Here is a 21,545-nt window from a genome sequence, read left to right as displayed (position 1 = left end):
ATGGCCATGGGGGCCTGGGGTCTGCTTTCCAGATTACTCTCATGGCATCACGCTGGTGACCCCACTTTCGGGCTCTGAGAAGAAGCAGGTGCTGCATTTCTGTGCCCTGGGCTCGGACGAGATGCAGAAGTTTGTGGAGGATCTGAAGGAGTCCATCGCTGAGGTGACAGAGCTGGAGCAGATCCGGATAGAGTGTAAGGCCGCGGGGCACCACACGGCGGGGGTGGGTGGGTGGGCTCCCCGTCAGCAGGGAACGGAGGCTGTTTGTGGCACAAGTCTGACTCCTTGCCCCACTCTGGAGTGAGTGTGGGGTGAGCCGAGGCCCCTCTTGCCATCCATCCCAAGCCCTCCTCCAGCCCCACTGCGCCATCACGGCCCATGTGGGTGCCATTGCTGTTCATGTTTCTTCACAATTAAAGTGGGGGGCGCTAGAGTATGCATACACACCGCATGTGCACACCTGTGTGCACACCCAGCCAGGCTATGGAGCTGCGTGCTGGCCCCTTGGAACAGAGGACTCGGCTGTGTCTGACCAGCGCAGCCGAGCCAGCCGAGCAAGGCAGGCATGCCAACCTCAACAGTCTGTGCGCCCGGGCACCCCTCTTCCCACCGGACTCCTGGGTCAGTCCCTCCCTGGGACCCAGTCAGACTCACACCTTACATCTGGCTGCTTCATTTCATTCATCTCTTTTCATCTCAAATCGTCCCCCCACTTTATTTTTTCATGATATGGTCTTTTTGAAGAGTCCAGCCTGGTTTTCTGACTATCCCTCATCTAGGAGTCACCTTTTGGTTCCTCTAAGGAAGACCTGGACTCTTGAGTGTTCCAATTCAGGCATTTTAGAAACTACGTGGGCCTTTTTGGAGGGGCAGGTGGTTTGCCAGTTAACTTGGTGGTTGAGGAGTAGAGCAAGGCTGGCCCTGCTCACAAGCTTTTGTGTGCCCACTCACAAGCTTTTCCTGCTTTAGCATCGCCCGTGGCTTCAGATTGCCCTTCATGGGAAATTGAATAACTGTGGATTCAGAAACTAAAAGAGCAAACAGATTTCAGGTCTGCCTTCTATGGTCACTTCGTTGAAAAGTGCTTCTAAATTAATATAAAACCATTAGGCAATAGGAAAGGCGGGGGGACTTTCGAGGCTGGGCACCAATAGTATAGGGCGGTGCTTTTTAATCAGCATTTTTGGAGCACCCACTAGGTGCCAGACAGTTTGTCTACAGCGCCCACAGTGAGGCTGCAAGGTGGTGCTTGTGCCCCGTTTACAGACCAACCTCAGGGAAGTTAAGGGCAGTGTTTAACATCGTGCATCTTAGAAGCAGACATGACACTTGCATTTAGGTCTGCTTCTGAGGTTCCTGTACTTCCTACTCTGACACTGACAAAAGAGATTCTGTTTATAATAGCGTAAGGAAACAGTTCAATCAGGTTGAAAGAGAAGCCCAGCAGACCAGACTGTAGGGCTCGGTAGCTGCTCGGGAGGCAGGTGGGGGTGTTAATTCCCCTGCTGCACTCTGCTGGCGTGCTTGAGCTCCGCGGCAGGACCGGAGGCTCGGAGATGCCACCTTGGCTGCTGATCTTGAACCTTCTCAAGGACACACCCTCAAAGGTCACTTCTGTCATTGTCAGAATGTTACAGATGGCTCTTCTATTATCTAATCCTTGCCACAACTGTCCACAAGGCAGGTAGGATTGTCCTCATTTTACAAATCAGGAAAGTGAGTCTAACAGAGCTGAAGGAAGTCGTCCAAGTTCACACAGTCCAAGTGACCAAACAAGATTGGCGCCAAGTTCCTCGGACTCCTTGCTTGTAATTAGGATGCTAATTTCTCTGAAGCCAAGACAGCCCCTCTCCAGGGAGGGACGGCCCTCTGCTCAGGGAAAGTATGAAGTATTGACTGATGGTGTGATTCAGGCAGTCAGGACAAACTGTGCTGGTTTGGAGGTTTGCAGTCCAGTGTCCCTCGAGTATAGACAACGAGAGACACAGAAAATGGGACCCAGGGGTGTGACTTTAATAAAAGGAACCTGAGTTATGTCTCCTGGAAAAGACACTGAAGGAGTGATTTAATCATTCCTGGAACAGGCTTACGGTCTAGTGAGAGGAATCAAGGTCGAGGACAAGGTGGATGCCCTGGGCTTGCAGGCTCAGGCGGGGAATCTCCTCCCCAGGGGAGCTCAGCCGGGTGGGTGGGCTCTGTCCTGCCGGGTGCAAGGTGCGCAGGCTGGCCGTCACCTGCCGTCACCAGCCCTCGCCGAGGTCCACTGTGCCAGGTGATTCATCCATGTTGTCATAAAAATTAGTATTTACTAAGCACTTGCCATGAGCTGGGCCTCCTTCTAAGGGCTGTGGTGCATTTCCTCGTGTAATCCTCTTAACAACACTTGGAAGTGGGCACTACTGTCCCCTCACGTGAGGCACGGAGAGGTGAAGTGACTTGCCCAAAACCACACAGCTACGAAGTCCCAGAACTGGAATTCAAACCCAGGCCACCCGCCGCCCTCCCCTTTGCCTCTTCTGTTGCCTCTCTGACATTCGGGCAGCTGTCAGCATCCCCACAGACAGATGAAGAAACTGAGGTTCTAGCAGGTGTCTGACTTGCCGTGAAGTGGGTTCCAGACTCAGGCCATGTGTTAGAGCATGTGTCAGGGGGCACCCCCTTCCTGCTCTCTCCTCACTCCTCTCCCATCTCACCGCGGTTGAGGCTAGCTTCCTCTCCCTCCTCTAGGGGAGCTGGAGAAGCAGCAGGGAGCAAAGACGCTCTCCTCCAAGCCCGGCGGGGCGCAGGTGGACCCGCAGTCAAAGCAAGGATCGCCTACAGGTGAGCCCTGATTCCGCTCCAGAGTCCCAGACCCCAGGCCTGGCATGGCCCTGGGCCCACAGGGAAGTCACTCTCTGCCCCCAGCCTTGGGTTCCTGGGGAACTGGGAAGTGCTCATTCCCATGGTCACTTCTTTCTGCTCAGGGCTCCAGGCTAATCTCACGGGCCTTAGTAGTGGGAGTGGGGAGGGCGGTGAGAGAGGAATAGGTCCATTTACAAGCTGCCCTAAGGCCCGGGGTCCCTGTGGAATGTCACTGTCCCCCCTGGAGGAGTCGGGCCAAAAGCCCAGACACCCTGGCCCGGTGGTGGGTAAACGAGCCTCCTGCCCCACCCACCCTGCACCCAGGTTCCCCGGGGACTGCTGGGGTTCACCAGGGGTGGGGGTGAGAGGTGTAGTAAAGAGAAACAGCATGAGAAAGACTGCTGCCTACAGATGGGAGCCCGGTAAGGAGGGTGGCCAGAAGGCTCTGGAAATCTCGATCTGCCAGTCAAGTCTTTCCCTAATGAGCCACAAGTGCTCCATGCCAGAGTCAGCCCACCCCAAAATCCAGATAAACCTTCAAACCCACTTTCCCAAAACCATTTGGTTTTGGGAAGAGTCACCCCCACCCCCATTCTGCAGTCCCAAATAAAAATCAGAGGGAGAGATGTCGTGAGAATTAACTCCCATCCCCACAGACCCCCAGTAAACCATCCCAAACTGTTCACTGATTGATTAATTAATTCAGCCATTTATTCTTACATTTAACAAACACTTATGGAGTGCCTGCTGTGTGCCCCCTGCTAAGCACTAGAAGACCAGGGCTCCAGCAAGACAGCAGCTTGAGCCGAGACACTCGGGTGGGTTTCATGCTGGCCCCCAGACCTCGGTGACAGCCATGACACCATGATGCTGGGACAGACGGCCTCCCAGCACTCGGTCACTCAGCTAGGAGACGCGACTCCTTTTCCCAGCAAGACCTGGGGCTCCTTTAGCTGCACGGAGGTTCTCACTGTGATGTCATCTTCCACGTGAGGTTTTGACCTGCCATCATGCATTCATAATTCTCCACCCTGCCTGATTTTCCAGCCGGCCCCTTCATTTCTATCAGGTCACAGTACACGGGTCACTGCTTGTTTGCACAGCTGTGTAAACTCCGGAGCCAAATCTCAGCTGTGATTAATTATTTGACATCCCACCCCACTCTGCAGCCCAGGCTGCCTCTTTTGGAAGCTGCACCCCCTGGTCGGACCAGGATGCATGTCTCCAAGGCCTGGTCCATCAGTCACCTCCCCAGTGGGGTTCTCCTCAGTCCCAAACAATGGCATAGCTCCCTCTTGTGCTACAGAAAGCAGAGGGATGAGCACAGCAAGGGAACTTGCGCACACGTGAGCGCACACGTGTGCGCAACATGCACACACGCACACACACACACACACACGTGCACACAGTATGTGAGCAGTCAGAGGGGCTCTGGGAGACCCGCTGAGGATGAGGGTGGCAGCCAGGAGTGACTGAGCCGGAGAAAGCCACCACGCTGTCCCTGGAGGTCCACGGGCTCCCTGGTGCTGTGCCGAGCCAGTTAGAATGCCCCATAGCATCACACAGCCACGCTTCCCATGCCAGGCCCTGTGGTGAGTGCTGTACGGGCCTCAGTTCATTGAATCCCCACCACGGAGCTAAGTAGCAGGGATAGGAACACGGGCCCTCCCTCAAGGAGCCTGTGGTTGAAAGGGACAGGTTAACAGCGGAGCCTCCTTGTGTGTCTGGGAGCCAAGAACCAATGGCCCCTCAAAACTGACTTTCACTGTCCGTATCGGGGAGGCTTTGACTGTGGGTAAACGAAACTCAGCAGTGCTCCCTTAAAAACCCTCAGAGATCTTCTAGTCTGCATGCCCAAGGTCACACAGCTAACAAGGGGCAGAACTGGGCTCCGCCTTCTGGTCCACCGCCCCGGGGCTGCGTCCCAGTCAGGAGGGGCCTGGTACCCAGAGTCTTCTGTCCACACCGGCTAACTGCAAGGATGCTTGGTATCGGGGACAGAGCGGAGGGCGGTGGTTGGCAGAGGCAGGGATTTGTATTGGGCCGGGTAGAGAGTGAGCCCTGTGCTCTTTGCATTCAAAGCTAAAAGGGAAGCCGCGCTGGGGGAGAAGCCCGTGGAGAGCACGGTGGAGGTAAGTGGAGGCCTGGTTGCCCAGGTGAGTGGTTCCGAGCCCCCGCTTGTCCTTCTTCTCATTGTCTCTGTTGTTTCTCTTCTCAGGTATTAATCAATGCCTCCCCAGCCCGACTCACCATTTTACCAATTTCAAGAGATACAATTAAACGTTACTGCTAGCATGGGTAATGCCACTGTCCCAGCGCCTAATTAAGCCACAGCTCTTTCTGCCCATCCCCCAGCCGCGTGCCCTCCAAGGCCGAGCTCCCGGGCTGACACCTGCACATGATGCCCATGGCGCCTCCATAGCGGCCTCGCTCAGAGCCCCCCAACCCACGCCCCCAGCACACTGCTCACTGATCCCCTCATACGTGCCCTATCAGGGAAGCCACCAGTCCCTTCCCACCCTGGTGCGTCTGTCCTCCACAGCAGGGAGCCTGGGTCCCTCCGGACACTCACCCCTCAAGTCCAGCCCCAGGGACCACTTCCGGCTCGGACCCTGCCCTCCCTGCCCCTCTTGGGGTAGTCGGAGAACTGAGACAGGGGGCAGCTGAGCGCTGGGAGCTCCTCCCTGGACCAGCTGGTCCATTCGGAAACCTGGTCAAGCATAGGGGTGTATGCCAGAGCCAGGGAAGCAGAGCAGGGTTGGGTCACCTTAGGGATTTCCCTGGGGGAAGCGCAGATGTATCTGAAGACTGTCGACGTGGGAGGGGGATGCCCCCGCCCCAAGCCACATAGGGAGAGGCTGGGGAGGGAACCCCAGCAGTTAGTCCTTGCCAAGCTCCCAAGTGTCACCTGGGGGGGGCATTCAGTGGCCTCTATAAGCTTCACTGGGCCACAGCCCTCCCCCACTGCTCCCCTCCCACCCCAGTGAACCCCCATCCCCCACTCCTCTGCCAGGCCTCTAGGGACGAATAGCTTCTCACACACAGACATCTCCTTTCCCAGCCCCACCCCAAGCTGGAGGAGCCCCCACTTAGAGGGAGGGAGGAGACTGCCCACCAGAACAGCCCAGGGAAGCCCAGTTTCTTCCCTCTTTTCCCATGGCCCCCCAGCCCCCACACACCTGTGTCTGGAGGAGGCACCTTTACCCGGAAGAGCTTCCTGCCCCGGCAGCCGACCAGCCCCCAGGGTGGGTATTCCATCCCCTGCCCCCCTTCTCCCCATCTTCCTGCAGCTGCCCATTTTCTAGCCTTGCAGATAAACACACAAAGCCCCCAGCCGTCCAGTTTGTTCTCCCAGCTCCACCCTGCCTGAGCCTGGCCTACCTAGGGAGCACAAGCGATCTGATGGCCGGTCCTCCCATCCCCCCCTGCCAGAGGACCATGTGGCTATCTGCAAGGCTGCCACCCCCAGCTAGCCCCGGGGCCCTGCCAGCCTTGCTGCCCCCAGCCTCTCAGCTGGACCCCAAGCTCCCTCGTCCTCTGCCCTCTCTCTGGCACTGCCTGGCCGAGCCCCTCTGGCAGGCGCTTCTCCATCTTCTCTGAGCTGTTCTGACCTGCTACTCATGATCCATCCTCTCTTTCTCTCTCTCTCTCTTCCCCTGCTCTCTCCCTCTTTCCGTTCTCTCATTAGCAGGGAGATGAGAAGGGGGTCAGAATGAATGTTTGGCTGTCACTTACTGACTACTAAAGATAAGGGATGAGGCTGGGGTGAAGAGGAGGGAGGTGCAGACAGTGGAGGGGTCAGATCAGAAAGCATGAGGCGATGAGGCGAAGATGAGCCAAGAGCTGTGGGCTGCACTGGGGAGGGGTGCGGGTAGGGAGGAGGAAAAAGAAGTCCCATGGGTCTGGACTAGGGCAGCTAGACGTTAGCTGTGAAATCTGGGGGAACAGAAGGCCTGCCCCCACTCTCTAGGCCCCTTTCCTCCTGGGGCATAACTCAGAATACATGCAGGTGGGGAAAGGAGCCAGTTCCCTCCAGCAGCGGTAGGCAGAGGCCTACTGCCAGAGTGAGGACCACAGAGGGCTCTCCAAGGGGAAGGTGGGCCCCCGCTCTGCCTTCTGACTGCTCTGTGTCTCAGCAGGGCACTGAGGGACTCGGGGTCTCCTTCATTTGATTGGGGGGGCGGTGTGGATCTCAGCCTAGAAAATGCTGCCAAGGCTGGAGGTTGAGAGTGAAGAGGAAAGCCTCCAATGTGCTGAGCACAGCAGGATTTGTGGATATTGAAGGGGCAGACAGAACCGGGGTTTGGGGGACTGTGGAGAGGGAAGCAGCCCATGGGGGTGCACAGGCCCAGAAGGGGGGTCCAGGAAATTGCACCTTCTGCCAAGGAATAGGGTTAGGATCTGCTGCTGTAGGGCTCTGAGATAGTTTTGAGCTGGGCATCTTGGTCTAGACTTGGCAATCAGGGCCCTTTCCCTGCAGCCTCGATGTCCCCCTCTGTGCCCTGAGCAACCCGTCCTGGGTGGTGGTGCCCAAGGAAAGTAGGATGCATCCTCAGAGTGAAGGGTCTCAGCCACTGCCGAGGGCCAGGTGTTAGAAGGGGATTGTGGCCTGTCATACCTATAGCCTGGGGAGCTGGAGGGTGAAGAACTAAACACATCCGCCCCTCCCCCCCCCCCCCCGAAGGCTCTAGCGCCTTTCCTCCCATTTCCTCAACCTCCCCCTGCTAGCAGGAGGAGGCCAGGCTGGTTCACAGTGACCTCCATGGGTCGAGGGAGAGTGTAAAGATTAGAGTCCTTTCTGGGTACCCCCTCCTGAAGTGGGACAAATTTAACCAGGATGAAGCCTGGCCCAGAAAGGCAGCTGGGAACTGAGCTCTGGCCTTGGCTGTCTGGGCTGCTTTCAGATTCATGGTTTTGGCCTTGGGGAAATCTAGGAGGATAGGGTAGGTCCAGATGGCCCCTTCAGGGGTCCCGGGCTTTCTGGGTTTGGGCGCCAGGGAAGCTTCTCCTTTAACAAAGGGAAGAGGGGGCTTGAGAGGCTCAAAGATGACTGACTGTCCCTGTGTCTGGTGTCCGTTTGTCCTCACCACAGCCCGGGGAGGCAGGGAGAGGGCAAAGATCATTACCCTGTTTTCCAAGATCAGAGGTTCGTAGAGAGGGACGTGGAGAGAGGTTTACCCGTGAGATGCGACTGCAGAGGCCTGCAGAGCCCTAGGGGCCACTGGTCCAGGTGTCCATCTCACAGGTGAGGAGCCAGGCCTGAGAGCCGAGGCTCCCCCCGCCCCACCGACCACACCCGGGGTGGCACTTCTGTTCGGCAGCTGGGGTTCCTCCAGGCCCGTGGGGAGGTGGCCAGCGGGGCTCAAGGTGAGGGCTGGGAGCAGCCGAGGGGCACAGGAGGCGAGACAGGGCTGGGAAGGGAGGCTCAGGGTAACCAGTCCTAGCAGCTGGGAATTAGTCCTGTAACATTTCATGCTTCTCTGGCTGTTTCTAAACTAGGTGTCAATTCACAACAGGCTTCAAACGTCTCAGCACAACCCCGGGCTGGGGGCCGAGAGGGGAGTGCCGGTGCCACCGCCAGACCCGCAGCCTAGCCCCCTGAGGGAGCAGCCCCCGCCGCTGCCGCCGCTGCCACCCACGCCCCCTGGGACCCTGGTGCAGTGTCAGCAGATTGTCAAGGTCATTGTGCTGGACAAGCCCTGCTTGGCCCGCATGGAGCCCCTGCTGAGCCAGGCCCTCTCCTGCTACGCCTCGTCCTCCTCCGACTCCTGTGGCTCCACACCCCGGGGTGGCCCGGGCTCCCCGGTCAAGGTCATCCACCAGCCTCCGCTGCCCCCGCCCCCACCCCCCTACAACCACCCCCACCAGTACTGCCCACCCGGTTCCCTGCTGCACCGGCGCCGCTACTCCAGTGGTTCCAGGAGCCTGGTGTAGACTCTGTGCCCCCCGCCCCCGCCCCGCCCGCGCTCTCGTCCCTGGGACGAGGGACGGAGGGCTGGCCGCCGGGGGCCAGGCGGGGCCTCAGCTGCAGCCAGCAGCCCCAACCGCCCCTTCGCTCGCTGCTCCCCACGCCCTGGCACGATGCACATGCACTCCTGGCCACTGATCACCATCGTTTTGGAAAGAGATTCTCAATCCCTGGCACCTGGGTTTCGCCTCGCCCCCACCATGCTTCCCTTAGTCTGAGCACCCCTCCCCCTAATCTGGAGATCCCACCTCACTCTCCTGGGGCCCGACACAGCCAGGCACGTCCAGGCCTCCTCTTCCTCCTGCTACCACTCTGGCCACCTGGACCATGGACTGAAGCAAGCAGGAGCCGAGGGCCTAACCAGCTTCCTGGCCCTGAGTCCGTCAGGCCCCAGGCCTCAGGCCGGGTGGGTGATGCGAGGGGTGGGAGGCTTTCTCTGCTGCAGCCCCCAAGCCTAGCCATCTCAGGAGGCTGATCCTCCACCCCCAGGGATGTTGGCTGTCCTGGTCACATCCTCCCCCTCCTCCCAGGGCCTTCTCCTGCTTTCTCAGGAGCTGGGCCCTGCCTGTCCAGGGCTTCTCAGACTGCAGGAAATTTCTGAGAAACTTAAAGAGGGAAAGGGGGACCACTCTCAGCTCTCTCAAGAGTAAGTCAGCAGAGCTGTGGACTCGTGAGGTCGTATATCCACAAAATGCACCTTTTAAAAGAGTTTCTTAGTTCTCTAGCCCCAGATGTTCCCCAGCCAATGTGAAGTGCAGAGGGTATAGATGTAAACACACACATACAAACCAGGTTCTTCCAGCGTGAGAGCCGACACAGGGAGAAGTAGTGGTGACCTGCCCAAGGACAGATACAGCCAGCAGAGGTAGGAACTGGACCCAAGGCAGGGCTCCCTCTTGAATGACTTCCGTGGCCCCCATGAGAGGTTTGGAGACAGAAGCAGGCAGGAGAAGCAGGTGATCCAAAGGCACTGGCATTCCTCCTGCTGCCATCTCCAACTAGCCCGTCATCTTTAAATCCCGCTCCCTGTGCCTCCTCCAGGAAGGTGCCAGACCTGCCTCCAGTAGGCGTGGCTGAAAGAGCCCCTACACCCTCACGGTTGCACAGGAGAGCCAAGCAGGGCTCGCTGAGCTCCCCAGGGCCCACCAGAATCCGAGTGTCCGCTTTTACGAGGCCCAGCGGAGCCCAGGCAGCCCGGCCTCAAAGCCCTCGGGCGCTCCCGCGGCCTGCCCGGATCCCAGCCCTTTCAGGAAGTATCTGTCCCAAACCAGGCCGGATTCTCCAGTCCTGTGCCAAGAGCTCATTGCTGTCCTTCATTAGGATCCCCTCCCACTTGGAGCCCATTATCAAAGCCTGCCAAGAGGTGGAAGTGAATATTGGCCAGGTCTAAAGTGAGTCTGCTGCTCCCTGCCGCCTACCCCATGCCCCAAAGGGAGTGCCCTGAGCCAGCTAGGAGGCGCAGAATCCTCCCCCACTCTCAGAGGTTCCAGATGACCTAGTTTCGAATGTGTGTGTGCAGTCACCCAGACGTCATATGATGTCACCCAGTGAGTTTATTTCTGGCTCTGTCTTTGTCAGCCCGGTTTCCATAACTTGTGACCAATTTGCCACCTTCTCCCGCAGTGGCTGCCCAGCTGATCTCCTCTCCTTGTTGCCCTGCCCCTCTCCTGTGCCTTTCCTCTAACAGGTGGCTCCAGTCACAGCCGTTCGGAACAGAGTGGCTGACAGATGGAGCACACAGATTCAGCCACCTCCGATGCTCTTGGCCAAGGCAGGGATTGCCCTTTGAAAGTGCAGGCCTAGACAGCAGGAGTTGGGGGGCACTCGGGGTGGGGGGTGGCTGAACCTCGAATGAGGGGCCACGCTGGAAGAGAGCAGTAGTTACACTGGGCGGCAGGGAGGCTGCCCTAGGAAGGAACAGGAGCTCTGAGATGGCTAAGTGTGCTCACTGGTGGAGACCATGAGCACCAGGGCCCGCCACTGAGACGGGCCGCAGTCCCAACCGTCGGGCCCCTGTCACCTGCTCACACAGTGCTTCTGGTTGGAAAGTGCCCTCCTCCCTGTTGATGGGCATGCCAACCTGGCCCCTCCCTCCCACCTCTGCTGTGGCCCTGACTCTCCAGGTCAGGCCCAGCAGAGGTCTTAGGGCCGGCACCGTCTCTGAGGACCCAGACGCTCAGGCGTCTCAGGGCCCCTTCCCCAGGTAGGGGCTTACCCCCTGTCACTGGGGTGGCTTCCCTGGGCCCCACCGGCAGCACAGGGAGGCCTGGTCTAGGAGGCGGACCGGCCTGGGGTCAGCAGCACATGGAGCCAAGCCTGAGCGGTGAGAGGTTTTTAAGCCCTGATGGCACCCCTCACTGTTGGGAAAACCAGAGTCCCCACTGTCTCTAACTGCCCTCCTCTGACCAGCCAGCAGGCTAAGGTTGGGACCCACCTCTGTCCCTGGTCCTAGAACCTCATCCCCAAAGTCCTGGGTCATCGGATGGGTCATCGCAGGGCCAGGGAGCTGACCCCACCACTCCACCCCTCCTCCCTGGAGGGCCCGGTCAGAGCTGCACTTGGGCTCCCTGCTCCCCAAGACAGTGGGGGGCAGCGGAGTGCTGACTGGGCCTCCCGACACCGCGTCCTGGGTACATGCCCTGTGATCCCGAGGTGGGCCCACCAGATCAGCTCTCTAGACCTTACTTTAGGGGACCTGGGCCCCCTTCTCAATGGTATCCATATGGCCCCAACTCTGGAAGCGGGAGTGAGGACGGTAACTAGGTTTCCCACACGGTTTTGGGCAAGTCCCCCGCTAGAGCTGGACCAAGACCCTGCCCCGGGAGCGTGAGCTGGAAGCCCGCCTGTCTCCGAAGTCACACCTATTGATCAGCCCTGGGCCCCTGACCCCCCCCAAAACACACACACACCTGTTCCCCCATAGCCTGCCAGAATGTCTCTTTGTGTCCAATAGGCTTCCCTGGTAGCCATTTGTCCATCTGTCCCCATGTCCTGCCGTACAGACCTTCTTGCTGCACTCCCCACCCCTCTGCATCTGCCCCTTCACCCCATTGGAGAGAAACCTCTCTAGGGAAAGGCAGGGTGGCTGCACCCAGCGACGAATCCAAATGGCAAATATTTTGTAACAAAATAGCCCAGAGGTATTTTATCTGTTCAATTCATAGAGTTTTAGAGATTATATTGAAATATGTCACTTGAGCAAATTGCCTCAATTCCGTTTCTTTCGTTGTCTCAGAGGGAGGTCCTACCTTGAATCCAAGCATCTAGTTGGCCAGAGTCCGACACCCCTCAGCCGGACTGCCGGGCTGCTCTCCTCTGGCCGCAGTGGTGTCACCCCTGACCCCAGGATGAGGTGCCTCTGTCCCACCATGGGACATGGTTAGGAAGCCCCATGTGAAATAGAGGAGACTTAGGTGTGTGTGGGGGGGGTGTCATCGGATGGGTCAGAGCTGGGGGCGCAGGGCCAGGGAGCTGACCCCACCAACACCACCACCACACACCCACACGCGCTCGCACACACACACACACACGCATGCACACCTTTTAGCCAGGTAAGAGAGCCGCTAACAGTGGAGACTGGGGCCGCGTTAGAAGAAAGAAACCCCACGACCGTCAGTGTGCATCCCAGCAGAGTGGGAGGTGAGGGGTCAGGACCCCATCTGCCCTGCTTGGCCTCCTGCCATGGAGAGCGGGGGCAGGTTGGGGGCCCCGGGCCCCAGTGACCACGTTTGATCATCAGCCCCCAAAGCCTGACCCTCTCATCACAGGCCTGATTTGACAAGCCCTGGGGCGGGGGGGAACCCTTCCTGAGGTAGAGGGGCAACAGGCCCAAGTGCGAGGAGCACCGTGGGGGAAGCCGCACGGAGCCAGCAAGTGTGATGGAGCAGACATCTGCGGGTCACTGGAGGGGGTGCCTCTCCCGCAGGAGAGAGTCAGCACTGGGGAGAAAGACGAGGGGCTTGGGCGAGCATTTCCCACTATGGACAGGGGCTGCACAGAGAGCGCTTTCTCCTGGCAGGGGAGAGAGGACAGAGCCTTCCAGCAAAGCCGAGGCCTCAGAGGCACTGCGCCGTGGGAGAAAAGTGACTGGCCAGGGTGGCAGGTCCAGGGACACCTGCAGAGGGTGACCTGCTCTCCTGGTGACCAGAACTCTGAACACCCAGAAATCCAGACAGCTCCCCAGGCTGGGGCCCATTCTCCCCAGTTCAAGGGAAAAGGAACATGACCTCACCCTCCTTCCAGGAAACGGGAAATTCCAGGAGAAATCTGGGGCCAGCTATGACCTGTCCCATCCTGGGAACTCTCTGACCCAGGAATCTGAGGACGGGCCCCTGGAGAGCACCCCTGAAGGGACCCAGCTCAGCCCAGGCCTGGGAGAGGGCTGAAGGCTAAAAGGGCTCCTGCTGTGTGGGAACGCAGGGCGGTGCCGCCGTCCTCCAAGGCTTCTGGCCCCTGAGGTCGTCTGGAAGGAACGGCCCTTTCTCCAGTGAGAGAGGGAGACCATGGTGCTCTAACAGAAGCCCCCTGGGTCCGCCAGCCAGTGCCGCTCCCTACAGTGACCCTTTAGCTGGGGGAAACTCAAACTCTGCAGCCATCGATTTAGAACGTTTCCAATAAGGGGGACCTGAGAGCAATGGGCCAGAACAGGACACCGGTGTGAGAATTCAGGGAGCAGTCAGCAAGGTGAGGAAGCCCCAGCATGCCCCAGGCACTGGGGTGGGGGCCGGGGGCACCCAGTGAATGGGAGAGACAAAGCTCCTGCCCTCCAGGAGCCCACACTGAGCAGTGCCGGCACAAATACACAAACGGACCAGCTCTCTTCACAGAGCGGGTAGTAGCACAGGACAGGGGATGGGGAGGGGGTCAACAGTCAAGGAAGGCCTCTGCAGGGAGGGAAATGCAACAAGGTCAAGGCCAGGTCCAAGGGCAGGAGAGCAGTTCAGAGACCACCTCCACACGGTCGAACGAGCACAGATGGATAGACATCGTCATCAGTGGGAAAGGAGGTGGCTTGAACGCAGGCCGTCAGGCAGTTCTGGAGGCCGGCCGGGTGGGGGCAGCTCCAGTCCAGAGCAAGGGCTCTTGTATGGCTCTGACTCCTGGTGGGGAGGAGCCCACCCCAGGGCCCAGAGGGCCTGCACGTAGCCCTCTGTCCACCTCCTCCCTGTCACCCCACACCAAGGAAACTCAGGTTTTCCATTTAAAATAACAACAGGTGGACTCCGTGGCCTATTACCCACAAGACCCTGGGGCTGGCAACTTTTCTGACCTCAGTGCAAATTACACAAAACTGTGGTAGGGTCGGTTTCTCACCCCGTGGGGCTGGCAGAAGGCCGCCGTGGGGCTGGCAGAAGACCACCGTGGGCCTTGGTACGCCCCCCTTCCTTCCCCCAGCCCTGACGGATGTGGCTAATTGACCACTGCTTTCCAGGAGTCACAATCAATCAACGAACGTTGGCCCCCGCGATGAAATTAAGCTTCCACCCACCCCGGGTGTCCTTACTGAGCCACCCTGAAGGAAGCCATTTGGGATGGAGGTGATCTTAGAGCAGGAGGCCCAGGCAAACTCTGGGCTGAGGGAGCGGGGCCCAGGGAGGAAGCCTAGTGGCAGACACTCCTGCCCACTATCGTCAGATTGCTTGGGGAAAAAGGCTCGGGAGGACGCCTCACTATTCCATACCTACCAATGTTCTGCCTGTCAGATGCTCAGGCCTGCTTCCTCTTAGGGCTCCACCCTGCTCCAGCGCCCTGCCAACACCCTGCCTGGGAGGTCCCCTCACTTGCTCTACTCACCTACCATCAGCTCCTTCTCTCCTCTGACCCACAGAGTGGGCCACTGAGGTCCCAGATAGCGGCCAGGGTCACAGATGGGGAGTGCGCAAGGAGAGGGAACTCGGGAGAACTCTCCAGCCCAGGGCAAAGCATGGCCCGGAGGGGCCACCACCAGGCATGTCTGGCCTGGAAAGACTCTTCACAGGGCAGGGGGACGTGGTCCCTCCAGGAGAACGTGGGGCCCGGCCAGAGCCCCGTGGCCTGGAGTTGCAGGCTGACCTCTCCTCTGCTCTCTCTCCTTCCCAGAAAGGAGCCAGGCCCAGGAAGAGGCCCCATGTTGTCCCAGCCTGAAGTCAGAACTGGTCCCACTGGGAAAATTCCATTCTGGAAGAAGCTGGAGGATGAGGGAACTGGGCTCAGGAAATGAGGAGGATGGATGGAAACTCTTTCCCCACCCTGCCCTCCCATCCCTCCTGCTGGTCTGGGTGGCTCCTCTCCCCAGAGAACCAGGCGCCCTAGCCCCACTAGCTAGCCCTGAGCACCTCTGGATTTCCTGCTTTCCTGACCCTAAAGAACCTCAAGGCAGGCTGTGGAAAAGTTGTGGGAACTGGCTGCGGGAGAGCAGGAAGCCACCAGGAGAGCTGGCTCTTGCTCTCACATCCCCAACTTCCCTCCCCCCCAGAACCCCCAATACTTTCTCCTTCTAAGAGATCGGGCTTGGAGGTGGCCTCCCCCGCAACCCCCGGAGGGAGCCTTGTCCACCATCACAGGGCGGCCCAGGAAGCAGACAGGTTAGTCGGTCCAGCCGCGTCCTCTTATGAATAAGGGGACTGTTTCTGTTAAGAAGTTAAATTAAAGCCTCAGAAAGAACAACAGCATCATCCTACAGGCAGTAGGAGAAAGGAAATAATAAAGACAAAAGCGGAAACAGTGAGACAGAAAAGACATACACAACAGAAAGGATTAACAGAACCAGAAGTTAGTTCTAAGAAATGACTAAGCAAATTGACAAACTTCCAATTGGACTGATCACGAAAATGAGATTCAGCACAGATAGGCAACAAGGGGCACACAGTTACCAATACTGCAGAAATGTTTTTCTTATAAATAGAGAGAACACTACAAATCAACTATAAATAAACTACACACCTTAGAACAACACGTTTGAAAATCATCACATAAGATGAATACTATTTAGAAAAATACCTTATCAAACTCACTCGAGTACAAATGGGAAATTTGAGATAAATGGTCATTAAAGAAATTCAAACATGTATTAAAAATCTCTTTGAGGGGCGCCTGGGTGGCTCAGTCGGTTAAGCGTCTGCCTTCAGCTCAGGTCATCATCCTGGGGTCCTGGGATTGAACCCCACATTGGGCTCCTGGCTCAGCGGGGAGCCTGCTTCTCCCTCTCCCTCTGCCTCTCGCCCTGCTCATTCTCTCTCTCTCTCTCTGTATCTCTGTGTCTCAAATGAATAAATAAAATCTTAAAAATATATATATATATATATATCTCTGCCACCTCCCTCCACAGAAACTACTACACAAAACCAGGCCAAATGATTCTACACAATTCCACCATACATCGAAGGAACAGATAGTTCCAATCTTTTCTTAACTCCTTCAGAGAGGGGGGAAAGAAAGGACATTCCCAAACTGCTTTTCATGAGGCTAGAGTCATCTTAAAAACAAAAACTGAACTAGACAAGGCAAGGTGAGAAAGGGAGACTAGAGGCCACTCTTGCTCCTGAGCATAAATATAACAATTCTAAGCAAATATTAACACACTGAATCTGGCGGTGAATAACAAAGACTAGGATAAACCACCACCAACTTAGATTGGTCCCAGGAATTAAAGATGGTTAAATATTAGGGAAAAAATCCATTAATAGAATTCACCACAATTAAAGGAGAAAAACGATATGATCATTTCAATCGATGCTGGAAAAGTGATCGATGGAATTCAACATCTTTTTTTTTTTATTTCCTTGAAAACTATAAAGGCTATATGATTGTGTATCGTGGAAAGAAAGGTAGACCCTCTTGCTCCGAAGAAATAATTTAGCATTCTAATTTGCACAAAAATCATGCTTCAGTCACTCCTACAGTAAACAAAGGTCCTACCACCAAGTCGAAAGTCTTGATTTAAAAAAAAACCAGCAACCTTGGAACGGATGAAAAGTCATAGCCTTATAGCCCCTCTCAGGGGGACCACCCATTCATCACCAGACCCCATTCCAACTGCGCTTGCAGTTGGGTGGGTGCAGGCTACCTTCATGTACTCCCGTGGGAGCGGAGTGGGGCTGAGGGCACTGAGTCTTGCAGGGGAGGTTTGCCACTGCCCCTAACTGCACCGCTGATGTGGGCCGTGGGAGTCCTGGTGTCAGGGCCAGACCCTTGGCCTCCACTGTAGTTGTCCTCAGCAGGCCAGTGAGGCGGTGTGGCCAGAGAGAGCCTCAGAACGTGATTGCATCAGGAGTTTGGGCTGGATTCTTGTTCCATCAGTGGGGTTGGGCTCTCACCTTGCAGAGCGACCAGGCCCATGGAGGGCTCAGCCTTGGCCTTGGCAGAGAGTGAGCTCTCCTCACTGTCTGTGGCACCACCTGCGCTCACCTCCTCAGACCACACGAGCAAGCAACCTGCCCAGGCTGGTGGTCACACTGGAAACGGAGAGCGCTGGAAGGCAGGATGCCAGGGCCCAGGGCCCCTACCCACCTCAGCCCCAAGTGACCACAGGGCCTGGCCTCGGCAGCCCTCTGCTGTCCTCCTGGCCTCTCTGCACCGACGGGTGGCTAACAAACTTTTCCTCCCTGTCAGATCCGATCAGCCCGTGTCACTTTCCTGAGCAACGAAACCGGAAGGGAAGCCACGTGCAGTGGGCCATCAGGAAGTGGGCACATGAGGACCAGGGTGGCAGGCAGGCCCAGGGTCCCAGGAGGGCTTTGGAGGGCCAGAGGTCGTGAGGATGTGGGAGAAAGGCAAAAGGCTCAGACAGGAGGAATACCAGCGAGGCCTCCTCTTCCGCTGAGTGCTGAGGGTCGCCTCTGATGAGGGGCCACACCTGACCCTCAAAGAGGGGGATTCTGGTATCAGGGAAGCCAAGGGCCCATATTGGTTACCTGCTGGTGTGTAACAAACTACTCCAAATTCAGAGCCCGCCTGGCTGGACCTTCCTGGCTCAGGGCCCCTCATGAGGTTACAGTCAATGTCAGCCAGGCCTGCAGTCATCTGAAGGATCCACTTCCACGGTGGCTCATTCACGTGGCTGACATGTCAGTGAGGGCCCTTGGCCGGAGGCCTTAGCTCTGTCCACATGGGCCTCTCTATTGGGGTGCTTGTGTGTCCACATGGCATGGCAACTGGCTTCCCCCAGAATGAATGACCCAAGAGGTCAAGGCAGAAGTCACTTGCCGCCATTCCGTCACTTACACTGTGGATCAAGGGCGTGGGTGCCAGGAGGTGGGGATCACTGATGGCCATCTTGGATGCTGGCTACCAGGGCCCTTAGGGGAGAAGGAGATAGGAGGTGGACTGAAAAGTTTATCCAGAGAGCTCTTCTGTGCCCCTGGCTATTTTAAGACAAGGTGCTGGCCTTCCCCATGAGCTGAGCTCAAGCCTTGTGATTATTATTATTTTTTTTTTTTTTTTGCCTTGTGATTATGATATCTCCCCACAAACCCCAGTCCTGGCTCCTCCCTCCAAAACCTCACACAGCTCTCCTCCAAGACTTGTAGTCTATGTCCCTCTGCCCCCCACCCCCGCTTCCCCCTTCCACCTCCCCCTACCCCGCCATCTGATTCTGCTTCTTTCTCCTGACTCAAACCCCATTCCCATAACCCTGTCCCCTCCCCTCCCCAGCTAAAAGCTCACAAGGCGGACAGGCTGGGGAGCTTACATTCTTTCTCTCTCTCTCTGACCGAGTTGGGGGGAGTAGTTCTGAGCTGAGGCCCTGGGCAGCACCAGGATGGAACAGAAGGCTACAGCTCTGCTTCTCGTCAACAGTGACAGCAAAGACAAGAGACCCAACCGGTGGACTGTGCCTCAAGGGTGGGTCTGGGAGGCGAGCTAGATGTAGAGCCCAGACAATTCCTGGAGGCCGCAAACCAGAGCCAGCTACCCCTCTACTGGGGCTCTGCATGGAGCCGAGTGGAGAAGCTGTAAAAGGGGGAAGCCAGGCTAGATAGGGGAGCAGTTTCCCCTGGTCAGACACCTTCTGGCCTAACACACACAGACCACAGCCTGCAGATGGGAAGTCGCTCCCCAGGGGGTCGGAGGCTCCAGTGTCAGCAGAGTTCGAGGCTCTCCTCAGCTCCCAGAGCTCTCCCAGCTCAGGAGGATGGGGTGGAGGGGGCTGAGCACGCCTGAGCCCAGTCCTCGGCTCTTGCACAGGGCAGCATCCCGGACCCTCAGGGAAGACGGGAAGGGGGAGAGGCCAAGCCCAGGCTGGCACCAAGGCCCAGCCAAGCAAGGGGGACATCCAGGGAAGCTAAAGTGAACAGCTGGAGACAGCAAACCCCAGCTTTGGAGGGTGGGCTCCCCAGAATCCCAGCCTGGGAGTGGGGAGGGAAAAGCAAGGGCAGTTTTAGCCTCACAACGTGGAGGAGTGCCAGTCAGATAAAAATGCTTTTGCCTAAGATAAAGGAAGGGGAGGATGATTTCTAAACACGTGTGGGCGCACTGGCGGGGGTAGGAGGCGGAAGAGATCCCAAACTTCAGAAAACGGAGCCACGTTCTTTCTGGCTTTGGAGTCCACTCCTCCACAGGCGTTGCCATGCTCTGACACTTTAGATCTAGCTTCGCAATTAAACTTAGCCACCACCCTTCTTTGGGCAAGGGAAGAGCCCGTGGGAGGCGGAGCTGACCCAGGATTCATAAATTGCCTCAGAGGGTCTACAGAGTGGGAAGTTCATGAACAAGCCATGAACCACCCCCTTTGGAGGTGCCGGGACTCCTGCAACTATTTGCGTTTGGGCCCCCATCCTGCTCCAGCAAGGGTTCCGGTGCCCTCCCTTGCACAGAGTTCTCCGTTCTTCCGCTTGGGCACCGGTTATGGAGCAAATGCATTCAGGCATGAATGTGTGAAAAGGTAGGTCTGAGTAATAGGGACCGGGGTCGGGAGGTCTGTGGCAAACTGGAGGCATCCACCTTGAAAAAAGTTGTTCTTTAAATATAGTGGCCAAATGAATCGTGGTTGCCAGCTCAGGCCACCAGTTTAAAACTTAAACAGCCTCGATGAGATGAAAACAGATGCCAAGTTGAGTCAAATTGTTGCTCATTGCCCATTATGTGGGCCCAATGAGTGGTTTCCCTGAAGTCCCTTTCAGGGAACTCGATGTTCCCTCCGGCCCCGCCCCACCCCACCCAGCTCCCTCTCTGGTCCCCTCATGGACCACAAAGGCTCTATACTGGGTGCCAGGATGGAAGAGGCAGTCAGAGAGGAAGGGTTATAGATACACTGTCTCCAGAGGAGGCCCCCCAGCCCCCACCCTCCCTCTTAGCACCCCCCCCGCCCCCCCCCCCGCCTCCCCACCCCCGTGCCAGAGCAGAGACATTCCCGGACAGGCTGTGAGCATAAAGCCAGGGGATCTGGAGCAGCTGAGAGTCCTGGTGAGTTTATGTGAGGAGGGCAATGGTGTCTGGTGTCTGCAGTCTACAGAGATCAAGACTGAGGCTCAGGGCCCGGTAAGCCGGGGAGAGCTGGTACCCCCTCAGTGTGCAGAACAGGGCAACCGCCTACAACAGACAACGTCATAGTCCAGGCTGAAAGGGCCCAGACTCAAAAGCACAGCACACTCTGGGGAGGAGGCAGGGAGCTGAGGAGCCTGGCTGACCTTAGCCCCCATGCCCTTGCAGCTGGGCTCCCCCAAAACAAGCCAACGTACTGGGGAGCCCTGCTGAGGCCACGGGAGGATATAGGAAGTATTTTGTTTCCAGAGGGCGTGAGCTTACACAGGAAAGAAATGCTCAGCCAGCCAGCCAGCAAGGGCAAGGGTGAGAGCCCCAGAGGCTGAGGCAGGGCCAGGGAAGGCGGCTCTGCTCCCATCTGCCACCAGGTGGCAGCAGAAAGCAGCACACCTGCACCACAGGTCCCCCAGGCTCAATCTGGCTGAAGCAGTTTCTCTCTATCCCTTTCTCCTGGACCTCCTTCTCCAACTAGTCCGACCAAAGTGAGCACAGATGTGCAGAGCAGTCTGAGAAAGGCAGAACCCAGGGGTCTGGATGTCTGCTTGTGCCCAGCAGAGAAGCCCTGACAGATCAGGGGGAAGGATGCTGGGTGCTCTGAGGGTGGAACTCACCCTGGCTGGACCATTGATTTTTACTCTGGCCACTGGGCAGTGGCTCTGGGTGACATCTATCCATTCATCACTGCAGATGGCTATCTATAGATATACAGGTGTATGCGGGCGGCTTCCCTTCTTCCAGCTCCCAGGTCCTGCCCCAGGCCACTGTCCCGAAGTGGCCCGCCCCCACCCCCACTTCTTCTCCTCCTTTGCCTTTGGGAAGACCTGGCATCATTTGATGGCGACCTGGGGAGAGGAGAGCATCCCACACGCAATACCTCCCTCTCTGCGGGAGACCAGCGGGCTTTCACACACTCCGAGGAATCTCCGGAGGCAGAGGAGATGGAAAATGGCAAGAACGAAAGGGTCCAGAGAGGAAATCTGGTCAGAGGAGTATGGGCTGGCAGAGGAAATGCCAAGGTAGGGATGCCAATGTGGGGAAAGCTGCTCAGCCCTCTACAGAGGGGACCCTCTCCCTCCCACCCCAAGACAGCAGACTAAACAGGAACAGGGCGAGGCAGAGAAGACTAGCACACGGTAGCAGGCAATCCATACATGCTTGTTAACTAAGGCAGGAGGGTTTCATGGGAAGAACCCTGGCCTGAAAAAAGGAAGCCAGGTTTTAGGCATAGCTATGTGAACGTGAAAAAGTCACTTTTTCTTTGGTCCTCGGTTTCCTCACC

At 57.3% G+C, this 21,545-nt stretch overlaps 1 protein-coding gene across 3 annotated transcripts in view; it reads left to right on the top strand.

The window, feature by feature from the left end:
- Nucleotides 1-8,775, top strand: part of IQSEC3 (IQ motif and Sec7 domain ArfGEF 3) — a 103,579-nt gene extending 94,804 nt beyond the window's left edge. Inside the window, exons 11-14 of one of the 3 annotated variants that reach the window (XM_028121221.2) lie at nt 33-194; nt 2,728-2,820; nt 4,924-4,973; nt 8,341-8,775. In XM_028121221.2, the coding sequence (XP_027977022.1) occupies nt 33-194; nt 2,728-2,820; nt 4,924-4,973; nt 8,341-8,775 (740 nt within the window). Of the gene's footprint in view, nt 1-32; nt 195-2,727; nt 2,821-4,923; nt 4,998-5,059; nt 5,135-8,340 lie in introns of those variants that run through there. The other 2 variants (XM_088025538.1, XM_028121222.2) reach the window with 2 other exon arrangements.
- The last annotated feature ends 12,770 nt before the right edge of the window (nt 8,776-21,545 follow it).

The sequence above is a fragment of the Eumetopias jubatus genome, unplaced genomic scaffold, assembly GCF_037043125.1.
Source record: "Eumetopias jubatus isolate StellerSeaLion01/CBP00866 unplaced genomic scaffold, mEumJub1_p1.0 scaffold_8, whole genome shotgun sequence".
Taxonomy (NCBI): Eukaryota; Metazoa; Chordata; class Mammalia; order Carnivora; family Otariidae; genus Eumetopias; species Eumetopias jubatus.
The sequence above is the reverse complement of the archived record's forward strand: the minus strand, read 5'-3'. Positions and strand labels throughout refer to the sequence as shown.